The sequence below is a fragment of the Podarcis liolepis genome (genome assembly GCF_965112155.1).
Source record: "Podarcis liolepis genome assembly, chromosome: 3".
Lineage (NCBI taxonomy): Eukaryota > Metazoa > Chordata > Lepidosauria > Squamata > Lacertidae > Podarcis > Podarcis liolepis.
The window spans coordinates 52,347,265-52,363,533 of NC_139557.1; the positions used below are offsets into that span (position 1 = coordinate 52,347,265).

Consider the following 16,269-nt stretch of genomic DNA (forward strand, 5'->3'; position numbering starts at 1 on the left):
GGGAGCCTTGAAGTTGTCAATCAACAGTTAGTACCTGGGCAGTAATTCTAAATGTGCATATATACATAAAAGTTAGGGGGGGATTATGCAAATTATTAGTAGCTAATGAAACATGATGCAAGATCAATTATCAGTTACAAATTCGAGACTGTATGGGAATTAACTGAAGTCAGTCCTGGATAAAGTGAACCCTTTATCTGTTTGAATGAAATGTTGACTCTTTCACAGCCTCTCCACTATTTAAACAAGGTAGTGTTTAAACAGAGCACTTTCGGAATAAACATCAGGGAGGGGATGAGATTTTTAAAAAGTATGAAAGCGCTGTTAATTTCCAATCTAGTTCATGTTGTACAGTGTGAGGAAGTGATGTCAATTTATAACTACCAACTTACTTGAAATGAAATCTTCAGAATCATTGTAAAGGGTGCAGTGACTGTTTCTGCTGAATAATATATTAAAACCATTATCATCCAGCTGGATCATGAAATTATATATAAACCACTGTAAGAAAATGCTGCCCAGTTCACTTGGAAATAAGTATGCATGGGAATGAAGTCATTTAAAAAATCAATTATTTCCCCACATTACTTCAACCCATTCTATCTGGATACTTGAGTGTTACATAAATGTAGTCCAAGATCTTGCAGTCAATTGCTGATATTGTGTTATCTAGAATAAACAGTGGTGAAAAGGTCTTCATGGGAATTCTGAATCTGGGCCAAAACACATACATAATGTTGCAACCTGGTGGTGTTATTTACTTAAGGATCCCAATAAAGAAAGGTAAAGGCCCAACTCTTACTTGGTTATGGCCAAAGAAAAATCACATGTACATCAACATTAACATGTACATCAAAATAAGGCATTTTTACACCCATCTGTTTCAGTTGGACAACAGAGCACATGTATAGTTCTCACTCACTTAAATTAATGGTATGTAATGGGTATTTTATGTATACCTATAAAATCTACTATATTTATAGAAAAGGCAAAGTAATCACTTTTCTTGTTATCTAATTACTTGCCCTCCCCCTATCACGATTTTGTAGTCACCTAGTGCTGGGTGGGTGGCTGTGATTAAAACAAAACTAACCTATTTATGCTCTATGTTTGGGAATAAATCTGGTTGATTTTAATGAAACTTCAGAAAACATACATAGAATTGGGCCACACATCAGATTTCTGTAAGGGATACATTTTGTCTCACCAGAAAAAGTAATGCCTTGCTATGCATCTGCATACTCTTAATATCTGACCACCATTAGATTCTTAGCACTTACTAAGCAGGAACAATGAAGCATATTTTCCTTTAATGTTTGAACCTTTTACCAGAGTTTGTTAACTTATCCGTTTATTCATTCATTATCGCATGACTTTCTCCAAAGAAATTGGAAATGGGAAAGACACATCTAAACATGTCTAAATTCCTCTCAATGTTAAAAAAGTGTGAAAATTACGCTTCCGTTAGTGGTTACTTTTGAATTTTCAAACATTAGCCTTAGCTTGAACTGCCAGAAGGATTGCCTTAGTTGGCACCTTTGCAGCAGAAACTCCAGCATCACTGCAGAAAACTCCAACAGCTACTGCTTTGTAAAAGAAAAGGCATTGTTGTGTTTCCAACCCACCCACATGTTTTGTAGCAAAACAACAGAGAACTGCAAAGATTGTCCCCAACGTTCCAGCGCATGAAAAAGTGGTCAGCACGTGCCCACACAACTTCTGTGTTTTCTAAGCTCTGCTTTAAAGGTAAGAGGTCTGAGTGGAAGGGAAAGATTGAGGGCAAAGGCAGTAAACAAAACGTGGGGAAACGTTCCAACAAAACAAAACATAACAAAAGCTAAGGTAACACGTAGTAACAAACACAACCCAGATCTCCTAAGACACACCTCTTTATTAATGCATTGTTTCTTTAAATCCCTGCTCCTCCATGAATGGCTCCATTTGCTGATTTTTAACAGCGATGCGTTTTTCCAAGGGTTAAAGGCAGGCGACCGAGAGCGCCTGTTGGCTGAGATGCCTCCAGATAGCCAGCCTTGCGCTGGCAGCTCGCTCGCCCCTCCCGCCGACGACGCAAGGCCTTCCCACTTGGTGGGTGGCGCCTAGGCTGCTGCTACCGGGTTAGGTTGTGGCTCCCTGCGTGTGTCTATAACTTTGTGTTGCCGCCGCTGGTTGTTAGGAGAAGGAATGTGGAAGTCAGCAGAGCGGAGGGCGGCGGGCTGCTCGCGCGAGCTGCAGAGGCGCCCTTCGTCCCCGCCAGTGGCGCCTCCTCCTCCTCCTGCGCTTCTTCCAGGCAGGGGGATCATCCGCGTCGCTTTGTTTTAAAGGCTTCTTCCTCTGCCTAAGGCGAGACGAGCTGGAGGGAACCGTGCTAGCAGGAGCCATACAGCAAGAGCAGCAGCAGCAACGCTGCGTCTTCCTCCTCCTCCTGTGAATTCCGACCTGGATTTTCCGCCGTCCGAGCTGCTCGCCGCTGCTTGGAACCTGCCGCTCGCTCGCTCGCTCTCTCCTTCGTCCCTCCCTCCCTCTCTCCCTCCCTCCGCCTGCGTGACCTCCCGCTCTGCCTTTTCGCCAAGGCTTGTTTAAATGACTTGAGTGAAAGAGGGGAAACTGTCAAGATGGCAGCAGCAGGAGCGAGGAGGTGATGAGCGGGCTGGTGTGGATGCTGGAACGAAAACCTTGGCAGCCCTAAAGGACGAGGACTCCGGGCTTCTGGACCTGTTGGAAGACCGGCGATTTGACTTGTCTTGGATCCCGAGTCTTCGCTCTCTTTCCCTCTCTCTTTCCCCCACGTTGAAGATTCGGATTTTTTAAAAACCACAGCAGAGCGTGAGTTTCCCGGTGTTGTTGTTTTGCCCCTCTGCGCCCCCTTTTTTGGGGTTTTGTTTTTTTTTGCTTTTTTGTGGGGCGGGGAAGAGGAATGGAGCAGGCGCTATCGGGTGCGTTTTAAGACTTCAGTTTCCCAGCTAAGCTGTTTCGAAGTCAGCGGCGGAGAAGGACTCCTGGAGCCGAACAGAAAGCGCCCGCCAAAGCAACAAGCAAGAAGAGACTCGTGGCTCTCTCTTTATTTTTAGGCGTGCGGAGGGGGAGAGAGCCCGCGGGAAGTGGTCTCTTTAATGCATACCGCGAGATGCTATTGGAGCAATCCTGCACGGGGTGAAAGATAAACAAACACACGGGCGCGCCGCCGCGGAGATTTGCTTTCCCACTCTGCAAGGGTTGGGTGTTTTTTTTTGGGGGGGGGGGCTGTTTCTTGCAAAATCGGCGCTTCTCAGGATCCCGAGGAAGAGGACGCACCTGGAGCCGGCTTGACCACCTGATCGTTTTTCCCCCGATTGATTTTATTGGTTGTTGTTGCTGGCGGTAGGGAAGGAGAGGTGGCGGGGTGAAAAGGAGGCGGCCGGACCTTTAATGGAGCGTGGCATGTTTGTACAACCTCGCTGATCGCTGCTACTAGGAGGTGCGAGAGGAGGAGGCGGCGGCGGAGGAGGAGGAGGGACGGCCGAGGTGTGGATCGGGCTCCTCTTCCCTGACATCCCCACTTGGCAGCGGATCGGCAGGCAGGCAGAGCAGCCTCCAGAGCGGGGGAGAGGCCAAGATGGCAGAGGCGTCTCCCCCCGCCCCCTTGTCCCCCGTGGACGTGGACCTGGACCCCGAGTTCGAGCCCCAGAGCCGCCCGCGCTCCTGTACGTGGCCCCTGCAGAGGCCTGAGTTGCAGGCGAGCCCGGCCAAGCCCGCGGGGGAAGCGGGCGCCGACGCCGCCTCCATGATCCCGGAGGAGGACGACGACGTCGACGACGAGGAGCAAGGGGGCAGCTCGGCCATGGCCGTCGGAGACGCCGTCCCTAGCGGCGGCGGCGGCGAGGCGCTGGCCCCGGAGGACACGGCCCGCCTGCTGGCGCCTTTCTCGGGGCTGTCCGGCGACGGGTCCGGCCAGGGCGCCAGGGCGCCGAGCGGAGGGCAGCAGCCGCAGCAGCCGGGGGCGAGCGGGGCGGCGGCGGCGCCGAGGAAATGCTCGTCCCGCCGAAACGCGTGGGGGAACTTGTCCTACGCGGACCTGATCACTCGCGCCATCGAGAGCTCCCCGGAGAAGCGCCTCACCCTCTCGCAGATCTACGAGTGGATGGTGCGCTGCGTGCCCTACTTCAAGGATAAGGGCGACAGCAACAGCTCGGCCGGCTGGAAGGTGAGCGCGCGGCGGGCGGGGAGGAAAGTTGGTGGTCGGCCGGGCGGGTGGTGTGCGAACGGGATCTCCTGTGTGGGTCACACGCTCTCTTCAGTCTCGTATTCCTTTTTTACTTTCCCTCAAAGTAGTGGGTCGGAATGGATCTACAGTATCTGAAGGCAAACCACCACCACCCCAACTCCGTTGCAGGATATACATGATCCGCACGCGCACGATCTTCAGTGTTAATTAGTGCAGAAAAACGACCACCCCTCTCTATCTCCGTTTGTTTCCCAGTCATAACAAGCGCCAGCGCTGAACCTCCCCTCAGAACGCATGGAAAGGGCGGGAAAATTCCTACTCTTTTAAAGCTCTCAAAACACAGAACAAAAATGCCGTCGTGGTTTCTGACGGTGGAAAAAAAGTGGTTCACGAGTGTTATGGTGGGGCGAGGAACTGGTTTTTGTTCAGTGTTACAAGTGACTTTGTGAGAGTAGGGTATATTTGACTCCGTTTTTGACCCAACAAAACTTGAGTTCTCTGACATACACTTGAACTGGTTTTTCGTGGTCAAGATCGGCAAGCCTAAATAAAGAGCTTAAAAAAGAAACCTCACAAAAACCACCACCAAACACACTTGACCCACATCATCAACTAACCCACATTTCTAGATTATAGCCTTCTGCTGGTAGGAGCTGAAGGAGATGCCCGTGTGAAGAAGGTGACTGCGTGGCCGAGACTGCGTGGACATGTTCATAGAGCGCTTTCTCTCATGCGGTGCGCCCCACCCGTGCGGATCTCCCCTTCTCCCCTGGGCTTTAGGCCTGGTTGGTCCCATCCACAGGGTGGAACAACTTTCCAAAACTAGTTCTTTGCTGTCCTCTGCAAGGGTGACCCTCAAGGTGTTGTGAGGAAACACTGGCACCTCTCTCTCAGGGATCCTGCTTCAGGATCAGTCCATAAGGGTTCTTTAAGAGCACCTTTACTTTGCCTGGCTTAGGCTCTGATCCCAGCACCTGCTGCTGCCTAAGCTAGACCAATGTCTTCTCAGTCAAACGCGACCTGTGGTCTCCTCCTGTGTTAGCAAAGGAGGTAGCTTCTAACTTATGCCAGAAATGAGCAAGAGTATTTCAGTGGCATGTCTATTTACATGGTGGTGTGGTGTGTTTGTGCTTGTTGCCCATTATTTATTTTCTAGTAGCCAAGACTTGTGGCTAAATCCCTAAACTGTGGAATCGGTACTGTTCAGCAGATAGGGAAGCAAAACAATCCCCTGTTTAAATCTGCCATGTGGGAGACTGTCCTTTGTTTGATGGGATTATATGCATGCAGCAGCCTCTGAATCTACTGAGCTAAAAAATAAGTGAGGACATCACTTGCTTTTTGTGTTTCTCAATATTTGTGTATTTACACTGTCACAGTCTTTTATTTTACATTTTAAATTCCTTTGTTCAGCAGAAGACAAGACCCAAGTAATGGAAATTAAGAACACTTTTAAATAGCAAGCAATGTAAATAAGTGCATCTAGAGAGGACAGGATAGTATTTTAAAATAGCAAACAAACCCAGAACCTCAAGATGCTAAATAGTTAAGAGTTATAGAAAGCAATATCTGTTGCTAGTGGGGTGAACTGGATAGCTATTTCTTCACATTAAATAGCCACACAGATTATGGCATTACGTACATCGGTATGTAAAAGGCACCCCACAGCCTTTTAAATAGTGCTATACAATAACTTGAGCTAGGAATTATAACTCCTGTTTGTACTCGCATACCGTCTTTTGTTGCTGGTGACATTTTAACACATAAATGAGATGTGGAACACTGGCACTTTTTGAAATGCTTCTGTCTACTAGTATTACAAATATAAACCATTCTACTTACATCACCCATGCTTCTTAGAGGTAGTTGCTTAGACAGAACAAAAGTTTTGCAATGGTCAGGCACTATGACTTTGTATGCAGAGGGTCCCAGATTTGGTCTTTAACAGCTCTAGGTAGGGGTAGGGAAGACTCCTGTCTGAAAACCTGCACAGCTCTCGCCCGTCACTGTAGCTAGTTGGACTAATGGTCTGATTTGGTATAAGGCAGCTTGCGACAATCAGCAGCTGCTGCCAGTGACTTACAGTGGCTGGGTGTTTGAGCCCCACCAGCGAATGTCTGCACCATAGTGGCACAGCACATGCTTTCCGTTCAGAAGATTCCAAGTTCAACCCTGGAAGGTCCTCCTGTCTCTCAAACCATGAAGTGCCAAGAATCTTAACGGTCTACAAAGGCAGCTTTCTATGCCACAGATTAATAGGATTCTCCTCCTGCAAAATGCTTTTTCGGAAGGAAGTACCAATGAACGTGGGTGAAATTTGACTAATTCGTACTTAGGGTAGACCCACTGAAATCAGTTGACTTGAGTCCACTGATTTCACTGGGTCTGCTTTGAATATGACCATAACTAACATTGATATCATCCTGTGGTTTTGTGTGTTCACTTTGGAGTAAGCCTCATTGAACAAGATGGGACATCTGCTCCACTGAATATGCATAGGATCACACTCATGGCACATTGAAGCTCCATGGCACAGTTGAAGCTTATATAGGGTTTGCCGTTTGGGGGCCGGCTGCACATTATGCACAGATAATTGTGTACTGGAACTCCAGTCCTAATATTTATTTTTTATTTTTTAAAAAGCTTCTTAGGAGGAGGCACCTGAGAGTGTTACCCTTGTCTTTACTGCCATTTTCCCATTCCAAAGCCTTTTCCCTGTTGGTGTTTAAAATGCTAACCTACCACATAAACTGGAATGGGCAGAGGAAGAACCATGTAAGTTGCCTTGAGCATCTTGAGGAAGGGTGGAAGAAAATAACAGTCATTTTGCCCTTTCTCCCTTCATGCCACCCAGCCACAGGCCATGGTGGATTGCCACGGGGAGAACATGTCATGCAGGATCAATCCTATCTAGTTCAGCATCCTGTTCTCACAGTGACCAACCAGGTGTCCATGAAGCCACGATGCAGGACACGAGCACAATAGCATTCTCCACATTAGTGATTCCCAACACCTGATATTTAGAGGCATCCGGATTATGATAATAGAAGCAATATAGACATTATGACTAGCAGCCATTGATAGTCTCCTCCTCCATGAATTTGTCTAATACCCTTCTAAAGCCCTTTAAGTTGGTGGCTGTCACTATATCTTGTGGAAGTGAATTCCATATTTTAACTCTGTACCATGTGAAGACATATTCACTATCCCCTTGACTCTGCCAGTTTTCAACCTCACTGGATGACCCCAAGTTCTGTCCATCTTCTCTCTTTCAACTTGCAACCCCCTTTGAGTTTCTTGGGGGGAGGGTTTAATGAAACATGATATTTGAGTAAAAGTTGCTCTGAAAACCCATATCCCTCTGTCCCTCCTCTTCTCAGTTCCTGCTGAACCATTTGTTCTGTGTAAACAAAGTCCTAAGCCAGCAAAGCAAAAGATGACTATTTGCACTGGTGATGACCAGCCTTCACCCAGGGAGATGTGGATGCTATGACAGAGGCTTATTATTGCACATGGTGTACGCACCTCTGTTGTCTTTGTTCACAGGTTCTGCAAGGTTTTGTAGACCTCCAAGAGCCAGCAAAACCTGTTTGACCAGAACTATTGGTAGGACAAAAGAAATGTGTGCACTACGTAACCGATGATGCCTCTGTCGTACCACCCTCAACTCCCTTTGAAAAGATTGTATTTAATGCTAGTGCTTGTCAGAGTCAGCCCACTGAAATGAATTAACCTAAGTGAATCATAGCCATTAATTTCAGTGGGTCTACCCTAAGGTCTGTCCTCATCCATAAACACATAAAATAGGAACCACTTCATGCATTACCAAATTCCTGTATTGGCAGGCATTCCTACACAACACTTTTTTTCCTACAAAGCCAACAATTTGCATCTCCTGTGTAATAGCGATCACACCCAGGACTGGTGTCAGTGCATCTGTACATGTAATTAATCTGCCATGGTCATGTGGCACACCTGTGTGCACGTTAGAATTTTAGAATTGTAGAATTGGAAGGGACTGTGAGGATCATCTAGACCAGCTCACTGCAGTGCAGGAATTCTTTTGTCCGACATGTGAACACACAGAGATTAAGAGATGCACGCTGTACCGACTGAGTTATGTTATTTTCTTCATGAATGTGCCTATTGCGTGAGAATTTTGTAACTTATGGTGAAGTGGCCCTGAGTTTTTTTACACAGTTGAAGAAGAGTAGCAAGAAAATATTTTCTTTCATATTTAATATGTGACTGTGTTTTCACATGAAAAATATATACAGGTAATAAATATGGAAAGAAGGTGTTGATACAACACAGAACCATAGCAGATTTATTTTCTATTACAGTGGCCAAGAATAAATGCCGTGACTTTTTGCATTTGCTCAAATGTTGCCTATTGTATTTGCCTGATGCAGATCCCATGTACAAAGATTTTATACAGCTACAGTATTCGTCTTAGAGGCATGAATGAGTCCATGCATTCAGAATTCTATTAAATTTACAATGAAACTGTTTTCCTCTTAAATATTTTCATTTGATGGGAATAAAACAGAATGTAGGCTGTTCAGTGGAAACAAGTCATTTGGAAGTTAGTTAGGCACCACAAGGTTTCTATTAGTAACCTTTTCATGTGTCCCAGCTTCTCTGTAGGACACACCAGTAGAAGCTTAAATACAAACGAAGGGCTTTCAATCGTCGTGAACTGAGCATGGAAGGATCTCATAATTCATTACTAATAATAATAAATAATGTTCAGCAGTTTAAAGCAAGGGAGTGGTTATGTCATACAATACACATGTATTTTTGCATCATGTGCTGCATTTCCAAGAGTTACCCTAAATGCACCATAAAAATGCCATAAAGTTTAGACGTGGGATGTCAGTTGTTGCTCTTCTGACAGAGCCTGCGTCGTTAGCAGATGTAGTTGTTTGGAGTCCAATCTGTAGTGCCAAAGCCTTTTAAGCAGCTTCCTTAAGAAAACTTTCGTATCAAATGGGCTACAGAGGATCGGTTAAAACAACAACATGTAGCAACATGGAGGACTGTATTGAATTTATGCTCATTGATTTCAATAGCAGCATACTGTAGACCATGCAGCAAAGTGCTTACATTAATTAGATTGCTAAGCATAGTTGAAACATTTCTAACCATTTATAATTTTAATTTGATATTGATTTCATTTATGAGCAGCCTTAACTGGTACTTTGAGCTAATTAAAATGTTAAAAACTTGCATCCCTGGATACTTGGTGATATGTTAGTTCAGAAATTTTGCAATAACCTCTAACATGACCTTACTGGAGGAGGAGACCAAACTAGACCTGTGAAATCTTGTTTGTTTTTAGGGAACTTAGGCAGGCCAAAATAGATGCTACTATCTTTTATCCGCGAGGCATTTTCTCATCTAATAGAAACGAATTATGAACTGCCCATGGGAAAGTACTGGAAAGCCTTCTTTTAAAAAACATTAATTTTCTTACCTTTATATCCTGCCTTCTGTCTGTCATGGACTCAAAGTGGTATAGATGTGGTTCTCAGACGATTGCCCTCCAGGTACTGGTCATATCCAAACCTTCAGCACAGTGTTGGCCTTGTGTGCCTTGCTTCAGAGTAATCTGAGTAGCTTCCCTGGTTTATGTAGAACAATGGAGAAACTAGTATTCGTTTAGACTTGTACCTCCATGGGTCAGATCTGATCACACAAACATGATGGCTATGGCAGAGAAAGTAGGGGACCTTATAGCTAGGTTTTTTTAGTTGTTGTTTTTTTCTACATTCTGTACTCTTAGCTTGGACTTACTTTTAAAAATTAAATTATTAAGCAGATTCATTGCACTGAGAATGTTTATGTACTACTTCAGAAGTGCACCACTTTGAAGTTCTCTGTGTTGAAAAGGACACATCTTAATGATTTGGAACATTTTTTACTTGGAGTGTGTGAGATACTAGTATACAACAAACAGACTGTTCTATCCCCACCCCCCAAAAAAAACTTTTATGGGTTTAAAAAAGGATAATGATAATCAATGATACAAATAAATAGACTGTCTTCTTGTAATGTGTAAATAACAAAATCGCACAATAAATTTGCAGAAATATATAAGGCACCTGGTTCATTACTAGTGGTCTGTACTGAGGAATTTGCAGGCGACATGTCTATCATGCGGCAGTTTGAGTGAAGGTGAATTCATTGTCCGGTCCATACCTAAGCTTACAGTGCATCAAGCTACTTACTTTTGAAAGACATGGAATTGCCACATTTTATTTTTGACCACATGTGGTTATTGTTACATGGTGCTGCATATATAACAAAGCATTGCAATAATTAACAGTAGTAGCTATAACCAAATTGCAGTGCGTCTCCCAGTGCTTCCGTGTGTGTGTATCTTGTATTAACTCTGTGGTCCATTTTAAAAGTTACATCCTTCATATGGGGATTGTAACATTTGTGAGCTGTTTAGCATGTGGGACACCAGTAACAACAACAACAACAGCAATTACTTACACTTTATAGCACCCAGATACCTGAAGTGTCTTGGCAGTTTGCTAAGATTAAAATAAGTAAGATGCTATAATAAAGTAACCAGCACAATATCATTATAATAACTGTAACATCTGCATACAATCGGAAAAGCCACATAAAACCAGCACAGCAAACATACAAAGCAGTAAAACCATCAACAAAATTTACCAAGCGCCAGAAATCTAAAATGCACTGAAAATTCACAATAAAATGCCTGGGAGAATGGCGCGTACACACACAAGTGAAAGGTCAGTCTCTCTGGGAAGGGCATTCTGTAACCAGGGCACTAAGACCTCTGCCACAATGCCACCCACCTCACCTGATTAAGTGTGTGAACCTGGAAAAAGGCCAATATGTGAAGAATTATTTGCGACACAGCTGCATGTTTCTGACTGGCTCTGTCATATGACTCTCCATGTTCCTACGTCGTTATGGCTTCTGTGAGGAGTTATTGCCAGGTGGAATAATTTTTGGTGGCCTCCACCAACAGCCACCATCTTTCTTGATGGTATGCAGTTGAAAGTAATTGGCAGGATCCAACTAATGACTCTTTTCAGAGGACACTTGCACAAGGACTTCCGCTCAACCCCCACCCAATTGGCCCAGGAAGGGTCAGGACAGAACATTACACACTAAACATTTAGTTTCACCTGGCAAACTAAATAGGTCTAGGGTTATCATTCCTCCCATTTGCTTGTCTGGAAATGTGGTAATAACCACAGGAAACAATATGTTGTTGTTGTTTAGTTGTTTAGTCATGTCCGAATCTTCGTGACCCCATGGTCCAGAGCACACCAGGCATTCCTGTCTTCCACTGCCTCCCACAGTTTGGTGAAACTCATTTTAGTAGCTTCGAGAACACAGGAAACAATATACTTGGTGCTAATCAGTTACTGTCTAAATAGCATATGGCTACAAGTATGGGACCTGAAAGCATTTGTATACGTGTAACGGCTTTGTTTATGGCAGGTATTTGTCTTCTCAGTTACACATTAGTTGCAGAATGAAGAAATTATAAATAAAGAATACATCAAACCAAGAGAAAAGGTTGATGTTGGATTTTGGCACATACATTATGTACATATAATAAACCAGTTTCCTATGACTTACCTGTGAGAGCATAATACAGCACACTTCTGTAATAGAGGCATCTTCAGGAGTTGATGATCTGTGCAAGTACAGAAAGTATGAGCAGATTGCACTAGCACTACTTTATCTGTGTATATAAATATACCTAAAGCTGTTCTCAGTGGGTCACAGAGTCCAGTTCTTACCATAGGGCAAGCATCCCTGACAGATACCATATTAAACAGATATCAAGCCTGCTTTCACACTGGGCATTTACTGTGAAGTAGCTATTCTTTGTTACTTTCTTTTTATGAGGCATCTCAGTAATGGTGTGGACAAAACATGGTCCCTCCATATTTTATTGTTTAGTTTCTAGCCCCCCCCCCCGAAAGCTTAGACAACCCCACTTTTTAACAAAGTGGAACAGTTGCTCAACTTCTCCAGTTGTAGATGACCCATTGTGCAGCTGTTCTATGGGTTCAGGACCAGTTATGGCGTGCATAGATTGTGGAAGGAGTGTTAAACCTTTGGCTGTCCGGACTCCAACTCCCATCAGCTCCAGTCAGCACACCCAACTGTTAGGGATGATGGGAGCTTAGTGGAACAACTAGAAGGCCGTAAATCCCTTAGCCCTGGATTATGGTAGAGACATTTCCTTCGTTGTAGTTCCTCTCTCCCCTTTAGGAATCAACTCTCTTTAATTTTTCCCTGTTCAAATTGCATTTCTTTTTTTCTATTTCTTTTTCTCATTCTAAAGGGCAGCTAAGGGTGGGAGAAGAGAAATTAATCCTTTGTCCTCATCAGTTCTTGAGGTTGGGAGAATGGGGGTTACCCACATGGCTACAGAATGCTATTTGGATTCTAGAGGCCTGGAAATTATAAGTTGCCACTCCACTGGCATTGCAGCGGTAATTATTTGCTTCTAAATAGCCCATGTTTGGAAGCACCTCATCTGTCGTAGAGGGAGATTTATTTGTTACATTTTCAAATGCCTGCTTAGGAGAAGGCATCTACTTCCTGCTTTGCTAGTGCAAGGTTGTAGATCATACCATTATGCTGTTGTAGGCAAGGATCCAAAACATTTGGCTTGTCTCAGTAACTAACTGTTATTTGTGTTCACCACCAATCCTTTCCCTCCCGTAAGTCTTCAGCACAGACTAGAGGTTTTGGGGGTGAGTGCATGTATGTATGTATGTTCATATATCCCATAAACATTGGACTCTGACATGCTCCAAAGCTCAGGGTGTTGTGACTCTTCTGCATATGTCAGAGGATACAGAGGAAGGAAAGGGTCTCTTAAGGAGGGTGAAGTCTTGTACTGTGCTGAGCTTATCTGTGCCAAAAACCTTAGCTGGACATACAAGATCCATGCAATTTGTGAAGAACTCTAGGAAGGGAATAGTCTTAGGGAGAGCTTGAAGTACTTACTGCCGTTGTTGATAGATCCCATGCTGATGTCATTGTTTGAGGAATCTGGTTAAAGCCTATTGCTTATATCTGTTATTTATGCAGGACAAAATGAGTTTGCTCCAGTGTATTGGGGATAAAGATGGGTGCAGCATGTTCTCCTTTCCTTAAGCAATGTTGTTGTTTTATTTTATATGGCAGAAGCATGGGCTTCTTAGATGAGTTTTTGTAGGCATGGAACATGAAGCGAGAAATGGCTAGTCAGCTTTGGTTAGTATGAAATTACATTTCCTCTAACATAATTAAGATTTTGCCAGTTTCTTCCAGAGCAGGCCTATTTTTTCCTTCTGTTCTCCCATACCCTGGTAGAATGTTATCTAACCTAGCATTAAGCACAGCAATACAATACAGTAAATATCTCCAGATCCTTCATACCGTCTACGTTTTGATAAACATATGTGCAAGCTATTTTAACACTCACCTACACATTTCCAAGCCGTCCCACAGTGATTTATTTATATGACTCAGTATCTGCACACTCCTTTGAATAGATGATGAAGGTGAAGGGAAAAAGACTGTAGCTTCTGGTTCTAAAAGATCCAAGGGTTTGAGAACGGAAGGGCTGAACATTCTTGCTTTATGTGGAAATGAATGTTCTGGGAACGTTTTCCCTTTTGGTAATTTTGTCAAGTCGCCTTATTTAAGGTGACGCTTCAGCTTATTTCCATGCAATTTTTGCCATTCTCACTGTTGTTTCCTTAATCAAGGTTTCTCGGTTGCTATAACTCATAACAAAGCTCTGGAATAGAGAGGGGAACATTCCTGCGTGAATTATTCCAAAAATAACTTGGGTAGAATGGATTTTACCCCAAAATAACTTGGGTAATATTTGTGTGAAAATGCTTGTGTGAGAATGGAAAGAAGCAGCTGAATGGTAAAGGTAGTAAGCAGACAGCAATCTGCCTTAAGGAGAACTGTTGGATATTTCAGAAGTCAACAGAGTAGTAGTAGTAAGATGTATGTAGTAGTAGTATATGCAAGAAGCTTGGTTGTTATAACTGACAAGGGGCAGAGAAGCACTGTTTCTTAGACTAATTTCTCTCTCTGCATGCATGCATGCGCACACCCACGCACCCACCCACACCCCAATCAATCAGGATTGGAGGGAGGAACTTCCTTTAACTGGTCTTTATCACAGCTTGAGTTCTAAAGACAAAGTATTCAACCACTATTAGCAGAGTGCTGCATTGCAAAAAAAAAAGTTTCATTAAACAAGCACATCTGTAGTTGTCTTTATTAACTTGATTTAAGTTAATAACTGCTGCTGTCAGGAGGCAATATTTATTCCTCACTATCTAGTATTGATCACTTCCCTATAACCAAGAGTGCCAGCCACTTTCATATGACAGAAATCAGAAAATTTCCTGAAAAGGCTTTAAGTACTGTGTGCATCACCTGGGTAATTCTGTTTCCATCCCCATCTCCAACTTGATGGAAAACAGTATTTGGTCTTTTCTACATGAATAGGGCTCCATGTATATTCTAACCCTGTAAAGTTGGTGGAGTTTCTTTATATACAGTTGAATAAACAAGCAGATAATTTGCTTTATTTTGTTTTATATCAGAAGCCTAATTATTGTATACATTATTTATCTTCCCTGTTTGAGACAAAGACTGCTGGTATATTTAGGTGTGTGTGTATTAAAACTTCTGTTTCAAAAAAGCGACACAATGCAACAACTCTAATGCAACTTGAATCTTGCTTAACATAATAAATAATATATCCTTAATGGCTTTGGATGGTTCCCCCCATTTGTCAATAAACATATAGATGTTAAGGAGTTGACGTGCTGCTCATCAAATCTGCAGATGACACCAAACTAGGAGGGGTGCAATGCTGCTGGGATTCAAGATGACCTTAACGGATTGGAGAACTAGGCCAAAACTAACAAAATGAATTTCAATAGGGACAAATGTACGGTTCTACACTTAGGAAGAACCAGCTGCACAAATATACTTGCTTGCCAGTAGTACATGTGAAAATGATCTAGGGGTCTTAGTAGAGCACAAACTTAACATGAGTCAACAGTGTGATGCAGCGGCAAAAAAAACCCACTACTGCTCTTCTAGGCTACATCAACAGAAGTATAGTGTCCTGATCAAGGGAAGTAATAGTTCCACTCCATTCTGGCTTTGTTTGTCTGGAGTACTGTGTTCAGTTCTGGGCACCACAATTTAAGAAGAATATTGACAAGCTTGAATGTGTGCAGAGGACAACCAAGATAATCAAGGGTCTGGAAACGAAGCCTTGTGAGGAACAGTCGAGGGAATTGGGCAATGTTTAGCTTGGTAAAGAGGAGACAGAGGAGATACGTTAGCCATCTTCCAATATCTAAAGAGCTGTCACATGGAGGGAGGAGCAAGCTTGTTTTCTCCTTCTCTGGAGGCGAGGACCCGAACCAATAGAACCAAGGTACATGAAATGAGATTCTGACAAAATATCAGGAAGAACTTTCTGACAGTAAGAGCTGTTCATCAGTGGAGCAGACTCCTAGGAGAGGTGGTGGACTGTCTGTCCTTGGAGGTTTTTAAGCAGAGGTTCGACAATCATCTGTGATGGATGCTTTAGTTGAGATTCCTGCATTGCAGGGTGTTGGATTAGATGTCCTGTCCTTGTCCCTTCCAAGTCTACAATTTTATGATTCTAGTTTGGTTCTATGAACTGGGCCTTCCCTTTCATTCCCCTCACCATTTTCAGCTACTAGGGGAAAAAGCTGGTTTGGTCATTTGTGTGTGAACATTTGGCTGTGGACTTTTTCTCTGACTTTATCAATACACTTTAATGCATTCTTGGCTTTAGTTCTTCCAGGCCATGCTGAGTCATGGTTCTTTGTATGGAGCAGCAACTGTGGGCTCAACGCTGAATGATCAGGGAGGGTGGGAGAGCAGTCCCTGCCTGATAGAGCTTACGGTCTGTAAGGTGATAAAATGCAGTTCTGGCACTGTAAGAAAACCATGAGATGAATTTACTTGGTTCTGGCCAGTGGGGCTGCAGGGATTTCTCTTACTGA

The 16,269-nt window shown here is 43.6% G+C and overlaps 1 protein-coding gene across 4 annotated transcripts in view; it reads left to right on the forward strand.

Annotated features, from left to right (window-relative positions):
• The first annotated feature begins 1,172 nt into the window (after positions 1-1,172).
• The window catches only part of FOXO3 (forkhead box O3), a 119,820-nt gene continuing 104,723 nt past the window's right edge, over positions 1,173-16,269 (forward strand). For all 4 annotated transcript variants that reach the window (XR_014524723.1, XM_083497669.1, XM_083497671.1 and 1 more), the window contains exon 1: positions 1,173-4,183. Coding sequence is in view for 3 of the 4 variants with exons in the window: in XM_083497669.1 (XP_083353795.1) it covers positions 3,596-4,183 (588 nt within the window). In the remaining variant the exon portion in view is untranslated. The remainder of the gene's footprint in view (positions 4,184-16,269) is intronic.